The 27167-nt window shown below is 43.7% G+C and overlaps 1 protein-coding gene across 2 annotated transcripts; it reads left to right on the forward strand.

Annotated features, from left to right (window-relative positions):
- Positions 1-3266: 3266 nt before the first annotated feature.
- On the forward strand, positions 3267-27124 carry TCTN2 (tectonic family member 2). Of its 2 annotated transcripts, XM_044920871.1 has the most exons (18): positions 3267-3374; positions 3516-3623; positions 4105-4193; positions 5014-5209; positions 8267-8367; positions 11216-11412; positions 11876-12002; positions 12788-12929; positions 14161-14226; positions 14995-15129; positions 15384-15461; positions 18183-18263; positions 19103-19214; positions 21758-21864; positions 24475-24628; positions 25377-25502; positions 25653-25741; positions 25973-27124. In XM_044920871.1, the coding sequence occupies exons 1-18, from the start codon at positions 3290-3292 to the stop codon at positions 26074-26076; spliced, it is 2097 nt and encodes a 698-aa protein (XP_044776806.1). In that variant the 5' UTR covers positions 3267-3289; the 3' UTR covers positions 26077-27124. The 2 variants fall into 2 exon arrangements, with proteins under 2 accessions (XP_044776806.1, XP_021554323.2); XM_021698648.2 differs by lacking the exons at positions 3267-3374; positions 5014-5209; positions 8267-8367 and having other exon boundaries at positions 3458-3623.
- The last annotated feature ends 43 nt before the right edge of the window (positions 27125-27167 follow it).

The following is a 27167-nucleotide window of genomic DNA, read 5'->3' on the forward strand; positions in this document are numbered from 1 at the left end:
CTCTCTAAAAAATAAATAAAATCTTTAAAAAAAAAAATCTTGCTAAAACTATATATGAAAATATTATTACAAATACTGCATAATAATAGATTGGTATGAAGTATTTAATACAAAGTTTCTGAGTATGAAACTATTAGAAGAAAGATTTGATGTTTGCTTGTAATTTTATATTGGGAGCAAGGTTAGCAAAATTTTAAATACTTGGTATTTTCATTGGATAAAGCAAGCTAGTATAATGTATGTTTTGATGTCATAAAAGTAGGACATTTATTATCTCATAAGAGTTAATTTTAAAACCATGAAATTTTTCTCTTATAAATAGATAGCTGTGACTATCCAGTCTGCTTTCTAAAGGTGGTCCCTTGGGCTACCTTCTGTAGGTAAGTCCACAAAAAGATTCCTGCTCCCTTGCTTTTTTTAAAAAAGTTATTTTGGGGGCGCCTGGGTGGCTCAGTCGTTACGTGTCTGCCTTCGGCTCAGGTCATGATCCCAGGGTCCTGGGATCGAGCCCTGCATCGGGCTCCCTGCTCAGCGGGAAGCCTGCTTCTCCCTCTCCCGCTCCCCATGCTTGTGTTCCCTCTCTCGCTGTCTCTCCGTCAAGTGAATGGATAAGATCTTAAAAAAAAAAAAAAAGTTATTTTGTTTTTCAAGTAATCCAAACATGATTTGTAAGGCTGTTAGTAATTCCTGGAAGAGTGCATGGAATGCTTCCAGCAGTAATGGAGAAGAGAGTAAATATACCAATGATATTTTTATATGAGAAGTACAGTATTTAAAAATCAGGGCTTTTCATTAATAGTTGAATTACATTTTATGCCTACGTTTTATATTAATAGAATTGATTACAGATCATTTTAAGAACAGTTTTCTAATTAATAATGTCATTGTACCTCACAAATGACATTTTTTTTACTTTGAAGCCCCCCCCCCCCCCCTTTTTAACTGTAATGCCCTAGAATTCTGCAGTTCATTCCACTACTGGCTAAATAGCTTAATGCAACCAAAAGCAGAAAATAAAAACATACTTTTAATAAGTACTGTTTTTTCTGATTAGAACAGAAAACGATTGCATGCTTTTTAAAGAAAAGAAAGTACATAAAACTAGGGGGGGGAAAAAGAGAAAACCTGCTTTAATCATTCTTCCAGCACCCACCCAGAATTGGGAGGGTTAGAGAATCCCTGTGAATTACTATCTGGTGCATTTCTTCCTTTCTCTTTCTTTCTTTTTTTAGATTTATTTATTTATTTTAGAGAGAGCAGGGGGGAGGGGCAGAGGGAGAGAGAATCTCAAGCACACTCCCTGCTGAGGGAGGAGACTGGCGCAGGGCTTCATCCCATGCATGACCCCAAGATCATGACCTGAGCCGAAAACAAGAGTTGGACTCAACCGACTGAGCCACCCAGGTGCCCCCGGTGCATTTCTTTATCATAGCAGGATGTCGCAGCTGGAAGAATTGACAGGTTTATCTGTTGTTTGGTAAGGAAAGGACTTTTCAACTGACCTAAAACAAAAATGTTCTTATTTTGAGTGTCTGATGAGTGATATTTGCCAATACAGGTAACTATGGTACTAACGGTGCCTACCTACAGTATGTGACAACATGGCAATAATGTTAAGGTCTAGGAAAATAGAACTCAGTGAGGATAAAGATCTGTAGTTTATTTATTTATTTAAAGATTTTATTTATTTGACAGAGAGAGACAGCGAGAGAGGCAACACAAGCAGGGGGAGTGGGAGAGGGAGAAGCAGGCTTCCCGCTGAGCAGGGAGCCCGACGCAGGGCTCGATTCCAGGACCCCGGGATCATGACCTGAGCCACCCAGGCACCCCAAGATCTGTAGTATATTTAAAACACCCCCACGAACATTTGTGTTTGCCTAAGTTACTTTCTCATGTTTCCCCTAGATGTAAAAGCATTTTGACCCAGGGATTATGAGTAATTCAAGACAAGGATTTTGACCCAGGGATTACAAGTAATTCAAGACAACGATTTTCCTCAGTGAAAATGCTTCTTACTCTCTTGTTAAGGAATAGTAAATAACAGCAATGTGTCTGACAACCCTCCTGCTAGTAACGTTCTCCTAGGCTTTAGTCCCAGATAGCAAGAGATATAAACACTCTGCAGTTCTCCTAGAGCTGATGTGCGGGGTGGTGGCCGGGATTTCCTGCCAGTCTTACACTGTACAAATCCCACGATTTTGCAAGAGTGTAAGAACAAAGCAAAGCTCCGTGCAAGGCATTTGTAGAACCTCAGCTTTCATATTGCTTTCAGAATGTTAGGTTTGCTGGTCAACTAATACGGCAAACATTTATTTGGCATTTGCTGTTGGCAGGTATCATGCAGACGTGGATCCTCTCAGCTAACCGGCATACCATCCCTCTGAGAGCTAACAATGAGTGAACGTTTATTGAGTGCCTACTGTATGCCAGGCATTGGTCTAGACTCATTAGTATGCTAGTTCATTTAATCCTCACACAATCCTATCAGGGAGGGACTAATCTCTCCCTTCTTTGGATGAGGAAACTCAAGTTTGGAGAGGCTAGGTGAGCTGCCCCAGGTCACTTACCCGCGGAAGGAGGGAGAAATCCCACAGCGACCTCAGAGCCTGCATGCCTCGACACGGAACTGTAATAAGGCGTGGAATGCTTTGAAGCTATTGACATAAGAATTCAGATACTTTGGCATCTGTCCTAACGCTGGGCAAAACGTTTTGTATTCTTTGATAAGATCTGCTTTCGGAGTGCTGACAGCTCTGTGCAGCTCTGTGCAGCTCTGTGCGGTAAAAACAACACAAACTCTTCAAAACACTGGGAGAAGGATAACAGTTCAGCAGCGCTACACAATTACAGCACTGCAGCCTCACCCCCTTTTTGTCTTTCTCCCAAAGTCCCCATAAAAATCAAGTTTATTAAGGAGCGTGTTTAAGAAGCCAGTTCCCCTGGGCTCGCTCATGCTGTGTGACTGAATTAACTCTAGGCTGGGGGAGCTCTTTAAACTGGACGCAGACTCTCACTTTTTCCTGATCCCTTGGGTCGAGATTGAGGGCCCAGGGCCTGTGGGCGGGGCCGGGTTGCTGGGGCCCGGGCCGGGGGCGGGCTCTCTCCTGTTGTCCGCCCAATCACCGCCCGCCGCTCTTCAGACCCGCGGCCGATTGGCGGTTGCCATAGCTCCGGTTGGCTTGACAAGATGGCGGCGGCGGGGCGGCGCGGGCCGGGTCTTCGGGTCCCGTGCTTCCCGGCTTCTAAGGCGGGCGGGATTCTGTGAAGCGAGCCCCGCCAGGCCTCAGGCATGGGCTTGCCGCCGCCCTCCCCTCTGCTCTTGGGGCTCCTCTTTCTGCAGGGCGTCCTGAGGCCGCTGGGGGGGGGACCTGGGTGTGTACCGCAGGACAGGGGCCTGCAGGCCGGGGGTGGGGGGGAGTGGGGGCTGGGGACGAGGCGTTTAAGGGGCAGACTTGGGACTCCTCCCGGAGTCCTTGCAACTAGTAAATCCGCCCTTCCCCGTCCTTCCCGCCTAGTTTTCATTCCTGCTTTCATCCACATGACCGGCCCCGCGGTCAGTGCGTCCCTGGTCGGAGGCACCGAGGATGTGACCGTGTCCCTGGCCCTGCTGCAGGACAAGGAAGGTAAGACGTCGGGCCCTTCCTTTGGGGTGGCGTTTTGGGGGGCGCAGGGCCAGGCCGCCCAAGGAGCCGGCGAGGTGGCATCCCAGGAGGTGGCGTCCCCGGGGTGCCCGGCCGCCGTCCCCTGCAAAGTCGCCATGGGAGCAGGGGTAGGGGGCTGCTGTGGACCAAAGAGGACCAACGGACAGGCTCAGGGATAGAAAGCTTGGGACAATAATGGCTAGCATTCACTGAGCTATCCCTCCCCTGTGCTTTATATGCATCCCCACATTTTCCTAATAAGAACACTAATATCCTTTTATACCATTTAACAAATGCAGACACTACAGTTCGGAGAGGTTGTCACTTGTCCGAAGTTGCACAGCTTGTGGTGGGCCCAGTCCTCACCTTGGAAAAGGATTCCCTCCTAGGGAGCCTGATATCAGCGTGCACACCCTTAGCTGCTGAGCAATACTGCCTTGCATCCTAATCTTCTCTCCTAAAGGATTATTGCCGGTTCCAGCTTGTGGAGTGCTGACCAATGAGACAGAAGACTGGAGCTTGACTGTGACCCCCACTATGATAAGGCCAGAGGTAAAAATGTTCTTGGTAGCACCTGCGGAGACCCACAGTTAGTGTTTCTGCAGTGCTCTCGTGGTTGGACATGATACAGTTTTCTCTGGGCTTGGAACTACCATGAAACTGGGGGTTATCAGATCTATAGGCACCCGCCCAGCCCAGAGGTGCTAACGCTAGGGTCAGGGGTCCTTGGACGAGTTTCAAGAAGTTTGTGAACCTTCTGAAATGATCTGTAACATTATATGTGCATTTTGATGAGAGGGTTGGCAGCTTCCATCAGATTATCAGATGGACCTGTGACTCAAAAATCTTCACGAACCACTGACCTCACCCAGCTCTGAGCTTATGGGTAAGGATACTCAAGCCGGAAGAGATGAAATATCTTCCATTTAATAAATGTTTTATTGAGTGCCTAGTATGTGCAAGACATCAACTCTGGAGATAAAGGCTGAGAAAGGCAGACTTTACTTGCATCCCAGGAACTGGGGATTGTTTTCATTGGCTTTTTGTGTGTGTATTTAATTTCTGCTGATATGCTGGTAGGAGATAAAGAAAGTAAAAAGATGTGGACACGCTGAGTTAATTTACCAGACAGACCTGTGTTTAGTCTTCTCTATCCAAAAGTGGCTTGCTTTTCTGTTAAACTGAAGATAAGGAATCAGGGCTTGCAACAGGGTGGGATTGAACAGAACGATGTCATCTTTGTGTGCGGTTCTCCTTTTGTAAAGTGAACTGAGGCTGATGTGTGATTTTATTGTGTTTTCCATTATGGGTTCTTAAAATGATTCACGCTGTGTTGAGTCCCTTTAAAAGAGACAGCGTATTTTCCTTTCAGAATGCGTTGGATGTGACAGTGAGGTTGAAGAGGGGACGGCAAAGGTGTTCCTCTAATGAGATGGGTTCCTTCTCAGAGTCCCCGTGTATGGTCCAGACTCTTCTGGTTTCAGCATCTCGCAATTCATCCTGTTTAGCCCATCTACTCATTCGAGCGGAAATTTATGCCAACTCTTCTTTGGCCCATAATGCATCAGGCAAGTAAAGTCTTTGATGGTAGAAACATTCATGCCAAACATTATCTGTTGGACTCAAAGCATGTGCCACGTGATCTGTGCGCTCTGCTCTTGAGTCAGTCTTGCCTTTCTAAACATACTTCCCTTTTGTTTAATTTTCTTATTTTAGAAATTTTCACTTTGTCCTATTTTCCTTAATTAGGATCTATTTTATTTTACTCTAGTGTTTGTGTCCTTGTAGACTGCCTTCAAGGGAGAAAGTGAAGTTTGTTTCTGTGTATTGATTCTTGTGACCCCATCTTGAAACAAAACCAAAAACAAAAAAGCAAGGGAAAGATTAATGAAGGAGTTTACGAAACAAACAAGCAAAAAAACCCACAATAGATTTTCAGTGAAAGCCTTTGCCACCAGCTGCCTTTCCAGAGGCGGCTTCTTAATTTATGGAAGTGTGTGGTGTTCTCTTGTTTAAAAACAACACACACACACACACGCAAAACACACTGTTTACTATTCTATACCTTTTAAAATAAATTCCATATAAATGTAGGTTCGCCTCGTTCTTTTTAATAGCTGCCTGGTATTCCATTGTGTGGAGAACCCTTGTTTACTTGACTGGCCTCTTCCTGCTGGAATTGAAGGCACTTCCAGCTCGTGATGTGTAACCAGCACTGTAGAAGACGTCACCGCGCACATGTGTGTTTAGGCTCGAAAGTGGTATCGTGTCACTCTCCCTTTCCCGTGGCAGTGTTCTCAGAACAAGAGAATGTAGGTGTGCCGGTGGTGAGGGGTCCGCTCTGATAGGTGCCACCGCCATGCCCCCCGTCTCCTGCAACCACCTGCAGCATCTCTTGCCTTTCTGGTCATCTGGGATGAAGGGAGATGCGTTCCTCCTTAGTAGCAAAGGTCTGTCACTTTGAGACTCCCACACCGTCAGTTCCCTCATCACATGCCCTCCCTGTTGTCCTCCGTGTGATTTTGGAAGTGGAGGAGGATAGGGTAAGTTAAGATGGCGCCATTCAGCGGGCCATTCTGCCCTCAGCGTGCTGGCATGGAAGGGTCTCCAAGATAAATCGCCAGCTGTGGAAAGCAGATGCAGATGGGTGCCTACAGCCTGGAATGAGAATATATATTTATATGTGCATAAAGAAGTTCTGGAAGGCTATCGAGACGCTAACCATGTGAGACCATTTGGGAGAGTGATGTGGGAACAGGAAGGGGCCGGCTGTGAGGACTTCACCGTGTACCTTTTTTTAGATCCTCTTGAATTCTTTGAACATGTGAATCTGTGACCTATTTAAAGGTTTAAAGTTTTGCTTTTAGAAGAAAAAACAATCTCTAATGTTTAAAATTCAAAACAAACCAACAAAATAATATCCAGTGGGGGCTTAAAAAAAAGTATGGGAGGGATTAATGGTAGCTCTACCATTCAAAGTGGTGGCTTTTTTTCTTTTAAAAAATGTTGTTTTGACTACATTTAGGTAATAAATAAAATTTCTTTTAAAAAATATTCACTACATTTAGGTAATATTTCAAAACATCTTTGTACAAATAGCCAAACTTAGGAAAATTAGAGTATTTGTATACTGGTAATTATGAGATGTCTGCTCTGATCCCATGAAGGTATGAAACGTTTTGCACCCAGTCAGACAGAGCTCAGAACAAGAAAAAGGATAGAAGGACAGACAGGAGGCACGTGGTATGCCTCGTAACAATGAAGCTAGCAAATGGCTGAGGAGACATAGATAGATACACAAACATCTATCTATATATCGTATAGTAAAACCCTATTCTAAAATGCCTTGCTTCCATCCCATGGGTTTGATTGTGCTGATGGTCAGAGCCTTGCCTGGTAACATAGTCTGTTATTCAGACCTTCTCCTCATTTCTGATGCCATTGACATACTGGGGTTCTACTATACTATAGCATAGACTATGTAGTTAGAGGTTCTTTAGAGAACTTCAACTGTCATGTTATTGAAGTTAACTGTTACATAGAGTTTAAAGAAATAATCGCTGCAGGGGCTCCTGGGTGGCTCAGTTGTTAAGCGTCTGCCTTTGGCTCAGGTCATGATCCCAGCGTTCTGGGATCAAGCCCCGCATTGGGCTCCCTGCTCAGCGGGAAGCCTGCTTCTCCCTCTCCCACTGCCCCTGCTTGTGTTCCCTCTCTGGCTGTCTCTCTGTCAAATAAATAAAATCTTTAAAAAAAGAATCGCTACATAGTTTTTCAACATGTACCAAATCCTAGGGCAAAAATAAAATTCAGGGGGCGCTTGGGTGGCTCAGTTGGCTAAGCGTCTGACTCTTGATCTTGGCTCAGGTCTTGATCTCACAGTCGTGAGTTTGAGCCCTGCATTGGGCTCCACGCTGGGTGTGAAGCCTACTTAAAAAAAAAAAAAAAAAGTAACGTTCAGCAGACTGAAATTTTACCCAATAAATTATTGCAGAGAAACTGGAAACATTACTCTCTGGATTCTGAGTTAGGTTGAAATGGAATATAACATATTCCTTTTCCAATCCATGTAAAAATTAATTTCCTCCACACTTTCACACTTGAACCAGAATCAGGATGTGAAGAGTCGGGTCGGCAGTGCGGTAGGATATGAGGTTGAGCAGGTAGTATGATTAGATATAATCTTGTGGCCATATAGGCCCCAGATAAGCTGTCTGAAATGTCACCGTAGTTTCAGTTTTATCTGCTGCAGGAGGTAATGAATTTGAAGGAGTCAATGCTTAATGTCAGCCGTGTTATGAAAGGGATTGTTCAGCATATTGAAAAATAAAATCAGTGCATTACATTTATCCCAACTTGTCAGTTTTAGTCACTTGATTATCTTTAAGATCAACTGTGACTTTCAGTTTATTATAACTGGCGTATTTTCCTATATTTGGGTTTTTGTGGGCGTAGTAGATAACAGGCCTCAGATAGGGTTTACGCATAGCTCAGGGATTCCTTAATGTGTCATATTTGGTCCTGGTGATTTGTAAAACAATGATTCAGCTTTCTTTTGTGTGTCCAAAACGTGGCAGTGCTTTGTCAGTGTTTCATAGCTGGACTTCTCTGTTGTTTGTACTTTTCAGAGAATGTGACTGTAATTCCCAACCAGGTGTATCAGCCCCTTGGTCCTTGTCCTTGTAATCTGACAGCCGGGGCCTGTGACGTTCGCTGCTGCTGTGACCAGGTGGGTATGTCCTTTCTGATCATGGGCACAAAAGTTCTGATACCCGAGAGCATGTGAAGAATACCAGCAGTTCTCCATCCACAGCTTTTTGAGGGACGGGCTTTGAAAACTGAGATTGTGTTTTATGTTGCAGGTTGTTTTCAAATTGAGTATTTTCTTGTCTAGTCCCATCGGTCTAGTTTAGGGAAGGAAAAAATGGATCCCTTCCGATAAAATCAGGATTGAGATGATTATACCGAGAGGGTGGTGTTACTGTCTTATTGAGAAGCCTCCATGGAAAGGTAAACAGGAAGGAAAAGACACTGTTTCAGTGATTTTTTTGGGAAATCTGTAGAGGTGCACAACCCTCATGACAACCCCATTTGAGAACTTTTCCATCACCTCAAAAAGAACCCTTTGTGCCCCTCTGCAGTCTCTCCCGTGCCCGCTGCTCATCCCAGGCCCCTCTTCATCTGTGCTCTGGCTCTATGGATTAGATTGTTCCGGACACTGTGGATTCCGACAGCCTGTGGCCTTCTGTGTCTGGCTTCTCTCAGGCGGCATCTTGTTTTTAAGGGTTCCACGTTGTGGCAGGTTTCAGTGCTGTGTTCCTTTTTATGGCTGAGTCACATTCCATTGCAGGGATAGACCACAGATTGCCAATCCGTTTAGCAGATGATGGACATTTGGATTGCTTTCACTTTTTGGCTGTGATGAATAAAGCTTCTGTGAACATTTGCGTGCAAGGGTTTGTTTGGACATGGGCTTCCGTTTCTCTTGGGTGTAGTACCTAGGAGTGGAACTGCTCTGGTCTATGGCAACTGTATGTTTAACCTTTTGAGGAACTGTTTTCCAAAGTGGCTGCACCGTTTTACATTCCCATCGGCAGTGTGGAAGGGTTGTGATTTTTCCCATGTCCTCACCTACATTTGTTACAATAATCTTTTTGATTTTAGCCATCCTCCTGGGTGTGAAGTGGTATTTCACTGTGATTTTGATTTGCATTTCTGTAGTGGCAAATGATGTTGAACATCTTTTAATGTGCTTACTGGCCATTTGTATATCTTTGAAGAAATGTCTATTTAGTTTTTATTTTTTAAAAGATTTTATTTATTCATTTGGGAGAGAGAGACAGAGAGAGCACAAGCAGGGGAGAGGCAGAGGGAGAGGCAGAAGCACACTCCCTGCTGAGCAGCAGGCCTGACGCGGGGCTCGATCCCAGGACCCTGGGATTATGACCTGAGCCGAAGGCAGACACTTAACCATCTGAGCCACCCAGGCACCCCAAGAAATATCTATTTACACCCTTTGCCCCTTTTTTTTTTTTTTTTTTTAGTCATGGAAGATTTTTTTTTTTTTTTTAAGATTTTATTTATTTACTTGACAGGGAGATAGACAGAAGAGCACAAGCAGAGGGAGTGGCAGAGGGAGAGGGAGAAGCAGGCTCTGCACTGAGCAGGGAACCCGATGCGGGACTCGATCCCAGGACCCTGAGATCATGACCTGAGCCGAAGGCAGACGCTTAACCATCTGAGCCACCCAGGCGCCCACCCTTTGCCCATTTTTTAATTGGGTTCTCTTTTTGTTGTTAAATTATAAGAGTTCATTGTACCTTCTGGATACTAGTCCCAAATCAGGTATGGGATTTGCAACAAACATCCCCCACTGTGTAGGTCGTCCACTTTCTTGTAGATGTCATTTGAGGCCTAGAAGTTTTGTAATTTGATGAAGTCCGATTCGTCAGTTTTTTCTTTTGTTGCCTGTGCTTTTGGTGTCTTATCTAGGAAACCGTTGCCTGATCCAGGTCAGATACGTATTTCTAATCCTTCTTTGCGATTTAAGAGGAATGAGAGATGCGAAAGAGGCACATTTACTGGGACCCCAGTCACTCCCATTTGCGGTTGAGCGCAATTATATCGTGGTTGGTTTTATAAAACAGAAAAGGGAAAAGTAGAAAGGAAAGCTTAGGGCCTTCATTTATATTGTAATTCTCATACTAACAATTGTACTTATAATAACAATTATATTTAATTTAAAAATACAGCACATGATAAATCAGTATCAGTAGAAATGTCAAGATGGTATTCTCTTCCTCTGTCTTCCAGACTGCAGTGCTGCACCCGGTTTCTGACTTCTTTTGTGTTTGTCGTATTTGGTACCGATGTACACAGCACCAAGCACTGGCCTTGCTTAGTCCTCTGGATCAGTGATGTCTTCTCATAGCTGCTACTTACCACGTTAGACACGATCAGTTGTTTAATTTGAATTGTTCTTGTTTAAAATTTATTTTTCTACAGTCAGTAAACAAGGGATTCAGGGCATACTTTTAGCTCTCAATGCTATGTGAAACAGGGAAGAATATGGATGAATAACCAAGTACAGGAACCAAGTCACTTCTTGATGACATTAATTGGGTCGTGTTCTCATACGGACCTTAAGGATTCTTACAGAGTTCGTGCTGTTTGCCCTGACTCGAAATGTCTTTAGGTTTCTCTGGGCTAGGGATTTGGATGGTGATGGCAATTAAAAAGAGAGGAGTTTACTCTGTTTTATTCCCCAGTTGGAGTCTATTCCATATTTTCTTCTCTTCATATTGTTTTCTTTCTTTCTTTTTTTTTTTTTTGTGGGCACATCTTACGTCTCGAGTAAGGATGTGGTTCCCTGGAAGGTTTGAAATTCCTGACCTGGAGGCTCATTATGGAATTGAGAGAAATTCTAGCAGGATTTTACTTCCTGTGAGCACAAAGCGCTAGTAGCCTGGACAGAGACTATGTTCCACGCCTCTTCAGCGGCGTCCTGCTCGCCTGAGAGCTGAGGGGCACCACAGAAGCTTCTGTCTGCTCACTGCTCCTCTGCGTTTCCTTTCAAGGAATGCTCGTCCGATCTAACAGAGCTGTTCAGAGAGGCCTGTTTCACCGGCGTTTTTGGAGGCGACGTCAATCCGGAGTTTGACCACCTGTGCTCCGTGCAGGAGACCCCCGGGGCCCCTGGCTGGTTCCCATTCCTGTGTGTGCAGTCCTCGCCGGCCAACTCGCCCTTCCTGGGCTACTTCTACCACGGCTCCGTGTGCGTGTCCGGGCGCGGCCCACGGGTGTCTACGGCCTCTCGCGGGCCCAGGCCTGACCACCTCCGTTCGAGATTCGGTCCTAGATTTCTGTTAGCAAGTTTATTTTGCTTTAAGTATTTGAAAGAATTGGGCTTCACTGAAGAGAAATTGTTGATACCGCAAACAGTTAATAGTGATCATCTGGGTTTGGGGAAGGAGTGCTGGGCTCCCGGGGTCTTGATTTTCTTTCTTGTACCTTCCCCTGATGTTGAAATTTTACAACTTTCTTCTTCTTCTTCTTATTGAATAGAATTCACGTAACATAAAATTAACCTCTAACTACTTTCAAGTGTATACCTCTGTGGCTTTTAGTCCACGTATTATTTTTGTAATTAAAAAAGTAAAACAAAAATTAAAAGAAGAATTGTTTTTAGCAGATAATAGCTGCGAGTATTAGTGGTAATCCTTCTCATTGATTTACAGTTCCCCTCGGCAGCACGCTTCCTTTGAAGTGCATCTGCATACTGATCTAAGAGACTTTTCAGACTTTGGTTACAAGCAAGGAGATCCGATCATGACTGTAGACAAGGCATATTTTACCATTCCACAGGTAAGAATTTCAATTTTAATGTGCTAGGGGCCTTTGGTATTTTTTCCCATCCTGTTGTTAATTGAATTTCTGCACTTAAAAAGTCTCATCCTAAGTTCCTTATTTTTCTCCTGTGGAATTTCCAGGCACTCAACTCTTTATGGTCTGTGGATTTTATTTTTAACAGCCTCTCTTAAATTAGCCACTGATTTTGCTAAATCTCAGAGTGAACTTAACAACCAAAGACATTCTATCAGTTTCCATGGAACTACAATTATGCACTTCTGTTAGTTTAACAGCCGATTTCCAGTAAGCTATAAGTATATAGTTTAATATAATATTCCAGAACTTTGAAAATTATCTCAAGGCTGTGGAGTTTTATGTGATCTTTGTTTTGTTTTTTTTTTAAGTCCAAAATCATATATCTGTGGGAAGAAAACATGGGAGTCTAAACCATCTCTCTTCGCTGTTCAAGGACTCCATTTTTATGGTTTTAACAAAAATCTGGTTGTCCCGAGGGAGAGAAAATGAAGTTGAATATAATCCTGTTTCTGCAAAGTAAATGGAGCAGGGAGTTTTCTTTGTTTTTGTTAAATACTTCTACTCCTCAACCAATGGCTTCCAGACTTTGATTAGCAAATGATCTACATAGTCTATTTATGGGTCATCTAGTCAGTGAACTCGTTATTGAAACTAACCCAGCAGGAGGAGCAGGCTGCGGAAAGCAAGTCTGTATGGGACGCTGACCTGTATGTTCTGACTTGAAGAGAGGTCATAGCCCTGCTGGGATTTCCCCTTGCCCTCAGGTGTCCCTGGCTGGGCAGTGCATGCAGAACGCGCCGGTGGCATTCCTTCAGAATTTTGATGTTCGCTGCACCACTAGTTTGGAAGCGTACCGAGAGCAAGATGGTATTATCAATGCGAAGATCAAGAATGGTGTGGTAGGAGGTATGGTACATTGGTTTGAGAAGAGAACGTGGGGCTCCTGGGTGGCTCATTCGGTGAAGCAACTGACTCTTGATTTCGGCTCAGGTCATGATCTCAGGGTCGTGGGATCGAGCCTTGTGTCATTGTTGGGCTCTGCGCTCAGCGGGGAGTCTGCTTCTCAGCCTCTCTCTCTTCCTTTGCCCCTCCCCACGCGTGCTCTCTCTCTCTCCCTCAAATGAATAAATAAATCTTAAAAAAAAAGGAATACAGACGTGAATGTCTACATAAACTGTGATCTCACGAGGATATAAATCACTTCTACTGGATCAACTTAAAATATCTGAACTGCCAATTGAGGAAAATGTTTTCTTCAGAAGAAGTCCAGTTCCATAGGGCAGCATGTTGATGTTAGTTCTTCTTTACAACTGGAGGTAAAACTCACATAACATAAAATTATGTTAAAGTGGACAGCTCAATGACATTTAGGACCTTCACAGTGCTGTGTAACCACCCCCCTCTGTTCAGTTCCAGAACATTTTCCTTCCCCTAAAGGAGACCCTATACCCTGGCCCCTAGCTGTCTCTATGGATTTGCTTGTTCTGGGCTTTCCATATAAGAGGAATCCTATAATAGGTGTCTTTGTGTCTGGCTTCCTTCACTTAGCATCACGTTTGCAAAGTTCACCCACGCCGTGGCACGGACCAGAACTCCGCTCCTTTCCGTGGCTCGGTCCTAGTCCATCCTGTGAATAATTGTGCCACGTGTGTCAGCCGTTCATCCTTTGATGGGCATTTGGGTTGTTCCCCACGTTTGGCGGCTGTGATCGTGCTGCTGTGAACGCTGGTGTGCACATGTCTGTTGGGCTCACGTTTGCATCTCTCTTGGCTGTCCACCCAGCAGTGGGGTTGCCAAGTCGCGTGGTGATTGGACTTTCCGAGGAAGCACCAAACCGCTTCTAGAGCGAGCGCACCATCTCCCGTTCCCACTGGCAGTGTCCCGCATGTTTGTTCCTACGGGAGAGTAGCTGTCTGCATCTCTGTCACCGACTGGAATCTCCTCCTCAGCCATTACCAGATGCCAAGGACAGTGGGGTTCCCACGGCTGGTGTTTGGGGAGTGGGAGAGAGGTTGGTAGCTTGCACACAGGCTGAGCGCAGTTACCATAGTTGCCTGATAAGCTTTCCCTTGAATAAGTAAACACGATCGTGTTGGGCCGTGTCGTCCTCAGGAGGCTAACTTCTGTATCTTTTCAGGCATCGTTACACCAAAAGTGATCTATGAGGAAGCAGCCGACCCAGACAGATTCATCACCGGGACAGGTATTTGAATTAACGCTTTCATATGACCTCTACAGAAATATGTAGGTCATTTCTTATAAATAATATGCAGTCCTAGAGGAAAATAGATTTCTATGAAGAATTTAAGGCGGTTCACAACACTTAGAGTTTTGTCTGCTCCACATTTGGTTTGTTCCTTATTCCGTCTTGCCTTGCTTCTGAGAGTGGTATCTGCCAATCCTCACAGCCCTGAGTTCTGTGGGCTCCAGGGTCCCTGCTAGTTTTCAGGGCCTGTGGACCTTTTCTGAAATGTTGTTCAGAGAGCCAGCATGTAGGCTTCTTGCTCTCTTTCCTTCTCCTTTTTTTTTTTTTTTTTTTTTTAATAACTAAACTTTGCAGTTTTGATGCAGCCAAACAAGTTATTCAGAGTTTGGCTAATAGTACCAGGACTTTTGTTGTGCATGAAGGATATTTGTGTTTCCTTACAATGTGTTGAAATTCTCAAATGTATTCATTCATCAAATCTTAGCAAAGTACCTACAACATAGTAGTGAGCTAGACATCAGGCCTCTGCTCCTATGGGGCTGACATTCTGTAGTCCTTCATCTTTGACAAATATTTGACCGAGCGTGTGCTGTGTATCGAGCTATGAGCCGCATTCTGGGGGTACGGAAATGGAAGGAAAGGGCAGACTTCACCCAGGACACTGTGATGCTCTAGAGGAGGGGGCCAGTGCTGACTTGGTGGGGCCAATAATAGACTTGAACCCAAGGAGGGTCATTAATTTATGAAAGTATTTTTTATTTGCAGAAACACTTTTAAGCAATGAATCAGCCTCCAGAAACGTGAATGTGGAAGAACATTATATTTTCAGATGGAATAATAATACAATCAGCGAAATAAATGTCAAAATTATTAGAGCAGAAATTAATGCCCACCAGAAAGGTAACTTTGTTGAGGGCAGTGAGAATGTTTTCAGCTTAAAACATTTTTTTTTCTTTCTTTACGATTCTCATAATTATTACACATAAAACTAAGTCAGACTTGTTTCTTATTTGTATTTGTGATTTAATAGAAAACATTTTTTTCTTTTGCATGTCAAGATGTAATTATAAGGTAAAGAAAATAACACTATGAGGGATAATTTATTTTCCTAGTGAAATGGTGCACATTGTATTTTTATTTTGTTTTATTTCTAGGGAGCATGACACAGAGATTTACAGTAAAATTTTTAAGCTATAATAGTGGTGATGAAAAGGAATTTTCTGGGAATCCAGGTAAGACAGTGTATGTCAATTGCTGATCCTACAAACATATTTTAATTCAATTCTCTTGTGCTACAGTGATTATAACTCACTCTCTCCAATTTTAGTTTGTGACTCTAACCTTTCTCTTTCTCTTTTGTGACACTGTATTCTTTTTCTGATAACAACTTTTTTTTTTTTTTTACCAGACGTGTTGTAAGTGTAGTTGTAAATGCAAAACATTCTTTCTCTTTAGCTACTAGTCTTTTGAAAAAAAGATAATGCCGAATAATGTTGGTAAAATTAGCTTTTATAGAACTAAGAAGCTATAGATGATGGGTTCCTAACCTGGGGTTCTGTGGCGAGACTTCACAGAGACTGTGAACTTCCGGTCATGTTGTGCATTTTGTGATTATGTACAAATATAGCATCACCTGATTTGTTGTGTATTTGTTTGCTTCTTTAATTCACCGTTGCCTCCTCAGCACCTGGAACAGTAGGGAGGACTGCACGTCCAACATGCCAGCCGCTAGCCGCACAATGTGGCCAATGGCATATGTGGAAATGGTAATATTTGGATATATTGAGTTGAATAAAATATATTATTCAAATTAACTTCATCTACTTTTTCTCTCTTTTTTTAATGGGGCTACCAGAAAAACATTTTTAAATGTCTAAAAAATTCTAAAAATGTGTCATATTTTAAAATCACATATGTGGTTTGCATTATATTTCTGTTTGGCAACACTGACTTGGACCATAGTAGGTGTCCAGTAAATATATGTTGGATAAACTATCATTGTTTTTTTAAAAACTTGTTTCTTCCTTTTACTACTCTTCATTAGGCAGTAAGTAACCATGAAGGAACAACTTTTTAAAGTTAAAGTAACTTTTTAGTTTGCGTGATTTTCAATATTTGTATATGTTGATTTAATAATGCATGTTCCATTTTACTTATATATATATATTTCTTTTAAATGAGATTTTAGTGTACTTGTTAATGTGGAGTTTTGGATTTTATGGTTGGATTTCAAAGCAGCCTCCTGGAATTTAAGGGTTTTCATGTCATTATTTAATTTCACAGGATTTCTGAGAAACACCATCAGAATATGTGAAAAATGTTGACGCTCTTGTCAAAAAAGAATGAATTGATTACGAGCCAGAAGCAGTCAGTCCATGAGATAGTTTGTGTCTACGCAGCCATTCATTCTCTAGCACTTTCCAAGGCAGGAAGGGTTTTAGGAGGAGTACACTACATGGGCCCGATTCTCAAGGAATTAATTCTCTTACTTGGAAAGACGGCACCAGGTCATAGAGACAACAGAGAACAATACAAGATAATTAATAAATGTGTGCTGGACTCACGGACAGGCATTCTAGAACTTCAGAGAAGTGGAATGTTGACCGTTCACCTACACTTCCCATCCTTTTTTTTTTTTTTTTAAAGATTTTACTTATTTATTTGACAGAGAGATAGAGAGAACAAGTAGGCAGAGAGGCAGGCAGAGGGAGAGGGAGAAGCAGGCTCCCCGCTGAGCAGGGAGCCCGATGCGGGGCTCGTTCCCAGAACCCTGGGATCATGACCTGAGCCGAAGGCAGCTGCTTAACCAACTGAGCCACCCAGGCGCCCCTACACTTCCCATCCTTAAGGACCTGTGTGAAGTCTCTAGTTTGTGCAGGTTCTGATCTCAGTGCTGCAAGAAAAGCAGAGTCACAGTTCTGCCCTCGGCAAGTTTCTATTCTGGGCTGTGTGGAGGAGATTGTACCTTGGAAAGCAGATAGTGCGGGCTGGGAACAGGAATAACCTGGGGGCGGCCAGGGAGGCAGCAAGGAACGGGAGGTGTGGGTGGGCAGGTATGAACCCTGGTTCAATTCCGGCTGGTTCAGGAATGCTGAGCAGTAACGTGGGAAACACAAGCACTAGGCGTGAACCCTGATTGCATCTCGGTTTGTAAAAATGGCTCTAAAACATGTTTTTTTGGGGACACGTGGAAATAGAGGTATGAACTGGATATACTTTGATTATTGGGAATTATTCATTTTCTCAGGAGAAATGTTGGTATCATGGTTATGTAGAAGGATATCCTTCATTTCAGGAGATGTATGTTAGAGCTTTTAGAGGTGAAGTGTCAAGTCTACAGCTTATTTTCAAAAGGTCTCGCCCAAAATAAATATGTATGTATATGCTTATGTAATACAGAGAAGACCAATCTGGCTGGAAATTCACGGTTGTTGATTTTGGGTGGTATTCCTTTCAACTCTTGTGTACATGTGAACATTTTCATAGTAAAAAAGTGGAAGCAGTAAGGCAGGCTAATAGGAGAGAACGGGAATAGGACCTGAATCGTCCCGGGGTGGGACTGATTTACCAGACTGTTCCATTGAAAGGTTACTTTGGTGTAAGTCTCCTTTCAAAGTGCCTGGGACCGACCAGCAGTAGTGATCATTCAGCAGTACTTAGTAACTGGCCTGCTTGACGTTTGATTCCCTGGTGTGAGGGCCCTGGACTGACTCTTGCCTGCTCGTGTCTTTTCAGATTTTAATTTCAAAATTTATTTTAAAAAGTCACACAAAAAGCTTTGTTAAAAAAAAAAAAAAACAAAAGGAAAGAAGATGGTTTCTCTCAAGTGTATTCTGACAAAGCTTTGCCTGTATGTTTCCTTTCGTTGCATATTCCTCTTTTATACTATTTGATGAGGAGGGGTTGCTATGTTAGGTTAACTTTAGCTACCTCTCATTATTGTGTTTGTCTAGGTTACCAACTTGGCAAGCCTGTTCGAGCTCTAAATACCAACAGGATGAATAATGAGACGACTTTATATCTTTGGCAATCGGGTAATCTGGTTTGGTAATATGATTCGCTCTTTGATAAACTAGAATTGGAAATACTGCCGTATTTTGATTCTAATCAAGTAGTTAATCACTTTAAATTCTGGTTGGTTTATTTAGCTGGGGGTGAGGGTGGGGAGGGTGGAGGAGATCATGCTTCTACAGCTTTCTTTAGCTTGATTTTAAATTGAACATTGTTTGCTCCTGAAGTGCTGGTTATTTATAAGAGAGATTTATCAGCACCACGCTATAAGAGAGATTTAAACATGGGGTTGGCTGGGGTGCCTGGGTGGCTTGGTCGAGGGTCTGACTCTCGATTTCAGCTATGATCTCAAGGTCATATCTCAGGGTCATGGGTTGGAGCCCTGAGTCCAGCTCCGTGATCAGTGGGGAGTCTGCTGGAGATTCTCTCTCCCTCTGCCCCTCCTCCTGCTCACACTGGCGGCTCTCTCTCCAATAAACAAACAAAATCTTTAAATACGGGGCTGGCTGGAGAGTCTCTTGTCATTGTTGCCTGTAGCCCAGGATGGTGCTAATTGGAGATTCGACCATAACTTTGTTCCAAACAATGGAAAATCTTTGCCTTGGTGGTGAGTGCCCGCATCTGCCAGAAGGCATTAACTTTCACGTTCAGAATAAACCATTGATCCTGGGCCAGGTATTCTGATATAGAAAGGCGCCTTTGTTCAGCTTTGAAAGGATTAGAGTAACAATGACCTCAGTTCTTGAGAAAATTGGAAACTTTATTTCTACTGATTGTTTTCTGTTTTCCAAGAGAAACTTTGAAGTAAATCTTTACTTTCATTTAGCAAAAATGGTAAGAGGATAATCTTTTTATTTTCTAGCTGGAAGGGGTTTGTGTGCATCAGCAACTTTCAAACCCATTTTATTTGGAGAAAATGCACTATCTGGATGTCTTTTAGAAGTTGGGATCCATGAAAACTGTACTCAGCTCAGGTGAGCGTATCATTGGCGAATCTGCCTGTGTTTTGAGTGGTTTGCTTAAAATGAATTCACCCCATGAAAACTAAAGACAACATGAATGTGAAAAATTGCAGTCTGCATAACACACTTGTGTAAAGTGGTAGTGGACAAAAATTACAGTTTCTTTAGAACTGTTTCAGGGGCGCCTGGCTGGCTCCATCGGTTAAGCGTCCGACTAATGGTCTCAGCTCAGGTCTTGATCTCAGGGTTGTGAGTTTGAGCCCAGTGTTGGGCTCTATATTGGGTATGGAGCCTACTTAAAAAAAAAAAAAAAAAAAGAATTGAATCAGACATTGATAGAAGGGAAAATAGAGTTCTTTCTTGGGACTAGAGCCCTTTCATCCATGTTTATGCAGTTACTCTGCTAAAGTCTGTTCATCGTTAGAACCCAATACTCCTAGAAGCATAAGAAGGACAGGAGGCAGGGCGCCTGGGTAGCTCAGTTGGTTAGGCGACTGCCTTCGGCTCAGGTCATGATCCTGGAGTCCCAGGATCGAGTCCCACATTGGGCTCCCTGCTCAGCAGGGAGTCTGCTTCTCCCTCTGACCCTCCCCCCTCTCATGTGCTCTCTCTCTCTCTCTCTCTCTCTCATTCTCTCTCTCAAATAAATAAATAAAATCTTTAAAAAAAAAAAAAAGGACAGGAGGCAGATATAACTGGTGTGAATAACACTGAAAGAATACATAAGCCTTGGGGTGCCTGGGTGGCTCAGTCGGTTAAGCATCTGCTTTGGCTCAGGTCATGATCTCAGGGTCCTGGGATCGAGTCCTGTGTTGGGCTCCCTGCTCAGCGGGGAGTCTGCTTCTCCCTCTGCTGCTCCCCCTGCTTGTGCTTTTGCTCTCTCTCTCTCTCTTTAATTTTAAGATTAAATAAATATAATCTTAAAAAAAAAAGAATACATAAGCCTTGTTACATGGTGTATAAGGAACTTTGCACTTAATTGTCTGGGTGGCATTTGGAAGGTGTGTTTATGGATATGCATATGCATTCTTTTTTTTTTTTTAAATTGAGGTGAAATTCATGTAAGATAATTAACCATTTTAAAGTAAATAGTTCGGTGACATTTAGTGCATTCATGATGTTATACAACCACTACCCCTATTTAGTTCCAAAACATTTTCATCTCTGCGGAAGAAAACCTCTGCCCATTAACTATCCCTCCCCGTTCCCCCCTCCCCCAGCCCCTGGCAACCACCCATCTGTGTTCTGTCTCTAGGGATTGACCTATTCTGGACATTTCATATAAATGGAATCCTACAATAGGTGGCTTTTTGTGTCTGGCTTCTTCCACTCAGCTTAATGTTTTCGAGGTTTATGCACGCTCTAGTAGGTGTCAGTGCTTTGTTCCCTTTCGTGGCTGAATCCTGTTCCACTGTACGGCTCTACCACGTCTTGTTGATCTGTTCATCCATTAAGGGACATCTGAGTTGTTTCCAGCTTTGGCTGTTGAACAGTGCTGCCATGAACGTTCATGTGCCAGTTTTGGTTTGAGGCCCTGCTTTCAGTGATGTTGGGCGTATACCCAGGGTTATATAGTAACTAGATGTTTAATTTTTTGAGGAACGACCACATCGTTTTCAGTGGCTGCACCATTTTATATTCCTACCAGGAATATGAGACGGTTCCAATTTGTCCACATCCTCCCAACACTGGTTAGTTTCTGTTGTTTTGATAGTTGCCGTCCCAGTAGGTGTGAAGTGGTATCTCGTTGTGGTTTTTAACTGCATCCATTCTTACACCCATTTCATCTATAACACATCCTGAGTAGCGTGGTTCTTTTGGGAGCTGAGAAAAGATGGGGAGGCACTAAGCAGGGAAGTAGATTGCAGGTGTAAGTTACCCGCAAAGCTCTTGGTCGTGGGGAGTAAGGCCGGAGTCTGCAGTCTCTCCCCTGAAGTTTATAAGATTTGTACCTGCCAAAGGCATCACCAGAAAGGAGGGATGCTAAGTTTCAGTTGTTTTTTTTTTTTCCTAAGAGAGGGAGAAGGAGAGAGAGAAGCCCACGCAGGCTGCAGTGTAGGACACAGCGCAGAACTTGATCTCACAACGCTGAGATCACGACCTGAGCCAAAATCAGGAGTCAGATGCTCAACGACGGAGTCACCCAGAAGCCCGCTAAGTTCCAATTTTTAATCTTCACTTAATCTTCTGGTGCAAAATTCTAGCTAAAATATTTAGGTTCCTTTTGCTCTCGGATCCTTCTGGCCTATAAATTTATCCTGGTAACTTGGTATGTGATCTACGCACCTCCCAAGTTTTATGACACTCAGTGGAGCCTGTAAACTACATGATACCAACATTTAAAATCCAAAGTAAACGACTGCTTCTGTATGTCTTCCCCTGGCGGCTCAGGTCCATCCTGGACGGGCCATGGAAGAGAACGCAGACACCCAGCCAGCTTTTAATGCCACTCCCTCTGGCAGATTTTAGTTAGGCCCCCTGCAAGCACAACCTGGAAAGGACTTCAGGATGAGAGCCACTGGCCATGTGCTGAGAAATGTCTTACTCTCTTGCAGGGAGAATGCTGTCGAGCTGCTTGACTCATTAATACAAGCAACTCATGTTGCGACGAGAGGCAACTCTGATTACAACCATCCTAGTGACGACTGGCTTGAAATAATCCGTAAGTCACAGCTGCGAATGTGTGCTGCATGTAACTTGCTGCTAGGAGTGCACGGCGCTGGCCATGCGTGGGAGCCCACGGGATGGGTCTTCCTCCTTCGCTGAGGTTCAACTGACGTTTGTTTAGAGGTTAGCTCTCCGGGCAGCAGGCTCTTCACATCCTTTACCTCTTCTTCATGATGCCTTTTGTGGTTTTTTTGTGCTTTTTTTTTTTTTTAAGAGGAAATCCACATGAAGTTCAGATTGCCCAGTTGTTTTATGAGCTAACAGCCTTTGTAAAAGGAGATCTAAATGAAGATTGAAGATTTTCAGTGCATTTCAGTTTGCTTTGCTGTTTTCGTTTGCAAGGAATATAGGCAATCGAGACCGGACTTTGTAATTTATAAAAGCAATGTTGTTAATTTAAAATAAGGTGATTGAAAAGATGATGCTGAGTGAAAGAAGCCAGACAGACATGACCCCAAACTGCACGGTGCCATGTGTATGAAAGGCCCAGATCGGGCGGATCTGTCGCCACAGAGAACAGATGGGTGGTTGCCAGGGGCTGGCGCAGGTGGGAGCAAGTGAGGAGTGACCGCTGATGGATAAAGGGTTTCTTTCTGGGGCAGTAAAAATGGAATTTGGTGATGGCTGCGTAGCTCTGAATATACTGAAAACTACTGAATTGTACACTTTAACTGGGTGAATTGTATGGTGTGTGAATTGTCTCTCAGGACAGCGGTTATAGCAGAGAGAAGTGCAGGGGTAGCAGATAAGGGTAGCAGGCCCCACCCAGGCCGGGTAGAAAGGCTGGAGTCCGGGGCCTTTGGGCGGAGGCATTTGCGGCGTCGTGCTGGCAGGGGATCGAGCGCGAGGAGGTGGGGTGCGCGAGGCCCAGGCAGTGGCCGTGAGTCACACTTCCTTGCCACAGCAGGCCTGGGGTCACCTTCCGATCTAAAACGTCCGTCTGGCCGCCACTGAGCTGCCGCTCACTCAGCTCGTCAGGGCAGAAGCTCGAGGGTTCAGTTGGTCATGGCGGAGCTGGACCCCAGACCCAGGCTTCCAGCCTCTTTGCTGGCTCCCTGGCTGGCAAGTCAGGGGAGTCTTGAGTGTGGAAATGTGCCAACAGGACAGCTTCTGCTAGTGCTCTGATTAATGGCGTTGTCTTTTGGGGCCAGAAAGAATTCGCTCTGCAGCATCTGCTGTCCTAAGTCCCCTCCTGTCACTGAGGATCCTGCTGTGCCCCTCCCCTCTGCCTGGCTGGTGGTAAGCAGCTTTTTGGATCCTGCTTTCCATACCACCTCCGGTCACTTACGCTCAGCAGCCTGGAATTCACACAGAGGACCACCCAGACACGTGCCTGTGCTCTCCTCACCCCTTGTGACTTGGTTTGGATCATTACGACACCCGGGTCCCCAGCCCTCTTTGGGCGGTGAGGGATCATGTAATATGTCTGTGGGCCGGAAGCGCCCCATATCACTCTCTGACTTTGGGAGGGGTCCTGGGGGCCATGGGGCTCTCAGGCTGTGATTCACTGATCCTCTTGTGCCCCGCACTTAAGTCACTAGGCCCAGAGTTAGATCCTCATTTGGAGACAGAATCCAGAGGTTGGGGCTTGTCAACCCCTGGGCTTTGCCACGAGGCCAGCTGGATGGGCTGTGGCATGCCCGACGGATGGAGGGAAGGAGTCAGTAAAGCACCTGAGAAGTAGAAAGAATGGGAGGTTTCAAGACGGAGAACCCAAGGTGGTTACATAAGTCTGAGGTGATGACATTTTGCGACCTTCATGGTGAAGGCACTTGGCTTCTATGTTGTCTCTAAGCCAAAATCAACCCTGATCCTGGTTGATAAACAGAAGAGATGTCGAACGTGTGCATTGAGGAGGAGGAAGTTGGAAGTCATAAACTGTCACCAACTTTCAAGTCCGTCCAGTGTCCCCTCACAACTTGCCACCCACCTCCTGTAGTTATTCATTTCTTATTCAGTTGTATTCTCTTCCATTGTGTTACTCTATTGCTTCTTCACTGTTTAATCCATCCTAACTACAGTTGTTCGCATGGATTGTGAATGTCTTAGACGGCTTGTACTAGAGCAGCAAGAGCATGGACTCAGTCTCATGGTATTTTACTGCAGTTGGTTGGTATTTCTGCTAAAACTCTGGGGGAGCTTGGAGCTTGGGAACTGAATCAGGATGTCTGGTTTTATTATGTGGGTCTGGGATTTTAAAGTTCCGGTGACTGAACAGACCAGGAGACGTTTTGAACACAAGGGCACGGAATGATGATACCGAGAGCCTGTTAGAGACGAGAGATGCCTTCATGTGATTCCTATCTCAAAACATTTCCCATTTCTTCCCCGTATCATGGCACTGTAGGAAAACTGCTATTATTCTTTCCAAAACGCACAACTTGATTTTTTTTTTTTTTTAAAGATTTTATTTATTTGTCAGAGAGAAAGAGACAGAGAGCACAAGCAGGGAGAGCGACAGAGGCAGAGGGAGAAGCAGGCTTCCCGCTGAGCGGGGAGCCCAATGCGGGACTCGATCCCAGGACCTTGGGATCATGACCTGAGCTGAAGGCAGACGCTTAGCCGACTGAGCCACCCAGGCGTCCCTAACTTGATATTTCTATAGGTGCAGATGCCCCTGATACAGGTGCAGACCCTCCCGTCAATGTGAACGGCATCTGCGTGGATATTCCTGCCCGACTGCATATCCGCATCCTCATCTCAGATGCTGGTGCAGTGGAAGGGATTACTCAGCAGGAGATACTTGGCATAGAGACAAGGTATGATTGCATCTTGGGTAAGTGTAATTTAGAGAGAGTCAGTAAAGTTGCTGGTGCTCCAAAGAATAGGGAAATGCTAATGTGCAATCTGATTATTTATGAATTGTAGTTATTAGCAACATGATTATGTGTATAAATGAAATATGTTATCAACTATGTGTATAATGGTAACTTGTTCTCACAGGTATTTATAAAGCTGTGTGTAAGGGATTCTGCATGGTCTCTCGGGGTACAAAGATGAAATCTTGGGGGGGGAATATAATAATCCATGCATACTGAGTAGGGAATACTGTGAGGAGGGGTTTCTCCAAGGGGAGGCTGGGGTGCAGTTGCCAGAAAAAGGGGACGGGGTGCTGGATAGGCAGAAGCAACAGACGTTAACCACCAGACGGCTGGTAGCCCTCCTCTGAGAGTGATGTGGTGTGTGCGTACATGATGTGTATAGAGCACCTTCGTACTCTGCCCGGCACCTGGAAAACCCTCCAAGATGGCTAGTTGTTGCTGTTCTTCTTATTATATTGTTTGTTTTTGTAGCAGGGTGATCGGCCTGTGAGGTTCGCCATGCTACTCTCTCTCCCTGTGCATATGTTGGAAAGTTTACATCGTTCAAAGGGGGAAAAAGCACTAGTAGAATTTGAAGCTTCTTTAAGAGAATCCCAGTTTATATTGTTGCTGTTGGTTCCCTCATGCTCTTAACAGACTAGAAACGAATGGTGGATGTGTTACCTGCATAATCTTTTCCTCCCAGGTTCTCTATGGTGAACTGGCAATTGCAGTGTGGGCTTACTTGTGAGGATAAGGCCGATCTTTTCCCTGTCAGTGCATCTGTCCAGTTTATTAAGATACCTGCACGGTTACCCCGTCCACTGACAAGGTAATCCAGTTGATAACCTAGTTACCATTATTAGGAGGCAGAAAAACAGATACTTGAAAAGAAGAAGTTTATTTCTTTAATCAAGTTTGACACATTTCATCAAAAGCATGCTTTGTTGTGCCTATTGTAATCTTCTAAAATGTGTCCTAGATTCCAGATCAATTTTACGGAGTATGACTGTAACAGAAATGAGGTGTGTTGGCCGCAACTTCTGTATCCATTGACCCGGTATTATCAAGGTAGGGTAAAGCAGATTTCTGGAAGGGTTATCATTATGTTTTGCCAATTAAGATATTTTTAAAAAATATGTGTCACAGAAAACTTAAAACACATAGAAAGAGTTTTAAATGATTTACTAATAAGGTTGCCACTTAGGAGTGATCACTATTACTGTTTTGGTTTATTTCTACCTAATTACCAAAATAGTTAAGAAATAAGAATTGTGCTTCATTTGGTTCATTTTCTTGCAGGGGAGCCTTATTCTCAGTGCGTGGCCAAGGGCTTACTGTTGGTATCCTTCTTGATATTAGCTGCATTCCTCAGTAACCCCTGGACCAGAACGTGCAAAGCTTGAAATTCATCTACCACCTGACTTCTCACAGACCACAGACTTTTGCTTCAGTGACTTGTCGTACTCCTGTGTGCCTCTCTGTAAAATTGTAATAAATGCAGTGCTTTATTTTTGTAAAATTTTTTTTAATTAAGTGCACTGTGAATTTAATTCACATATGTAACTATCTGGATGTGCAGAGCAATTCAGAATAGACATTCTCATCGTTGGATGAGACTGAGCAAAATGCACAAGAGGGTCAACTGTGTAAATAAATGTAATTAGAAGCTTTTGTGTACCACAAGTTACTAAAGTCATAGGAGTTTCGGGGTACGTATGTTATTCTTAGAAAGTTAGTATTTTCTCCAAATTTGTATATATTTCTGATGAATTGTTTGGTTAATTTCCTCTATTCCAAAGAAAGAATTAAAAATTCTTAAAGCCTTAAAAATGTGTATACTATGAAGTGTATGTATTATTTTATATATATACACAAAATAAATTGATGAGGGAAGATGTGGAGGCTGAGGGAGGGCAAGTTATATTGGGAGGAGAGTAAAACAAAACCAGGAGGGGAGGTCAGCAAAAGTATGATTAGGTACAGGAATCATAGACCCATGGATTTAAAATAAGCCGATTTTCAGTGAAGGATAGTTTTTCCTAGTTGAGGCTTGAGAGAAAATCCTCCTGTGGCTCCTTACGAGGGGACACACAGCATGATGCCGGGGGTTGGGAGGGAATGGATGTCTTCAACCATAGCCCAATCTTGGCCACATGGCAAATCTCTGCATTTTCTCTGTGCCCCAGACATATTTAGTCGTGTTTCAGATGGATTTGGACACGGTCAGTAAACCTAATTTTGAAAAGTGACTGTCTTCCCTTTCACACTCTGATGGAATTCCTGGGGCCTCCTGACTTCCCGGACACATCCAATGTGTTGTTGCATTTTCCAGTGCAAATCTGTAAGCCCAGTGCCATGTTTTACTGATTCATATTAAACATGTAACTAACGACATAAAGAAGTTTCTCCCTCAATTACCTCTCTATGTACTGCATTGAGAAATACTGGATTCCTCCCCTTCTGCTTCTCTTTTTCTTTGATTTGGATCTCTATG

Source organism: Neomonachus schauinslandi, chromosome 14 (genome assembly GCF_002201575.2).
Source record: "Neomonachus schauinslandi chromosome 14, ASM220157v2, whole genome shotgun sequence".
Classification (NCBI taxonomy): Eukaryota; Metazoa; Chordata; class Mammalia; order Carnivora; family Phocidae; genus Neomonachus; species Neomonachus schauinslandi.

Excerpts from the sequence above, each read along its gene's own strand:
- TCTN2 (XM_044920871.1), top strand. The coding sequence starts at position 3,290 with ATGGGCTTGCCGCCGCCCTCCCCTCTGCTCTTGGGGCTCCTCTTTCTG. Across the intron at positions 11,413-11,875 it reads TACTTCTACCACGGCTCCGT|TTCCCCTCGGCAGCACGCTT; the intron begins GTGCGTGTCCGG and ends ATTGATTTACAG. Across the intron at positions 18,264-19,102 it reads TTTATATCTTTGGCAATCGG|CTGGAAGGGGTTTGTGTGCA; the intron begins GTAATCTGGTTT and ends TTTATTTTCTAG.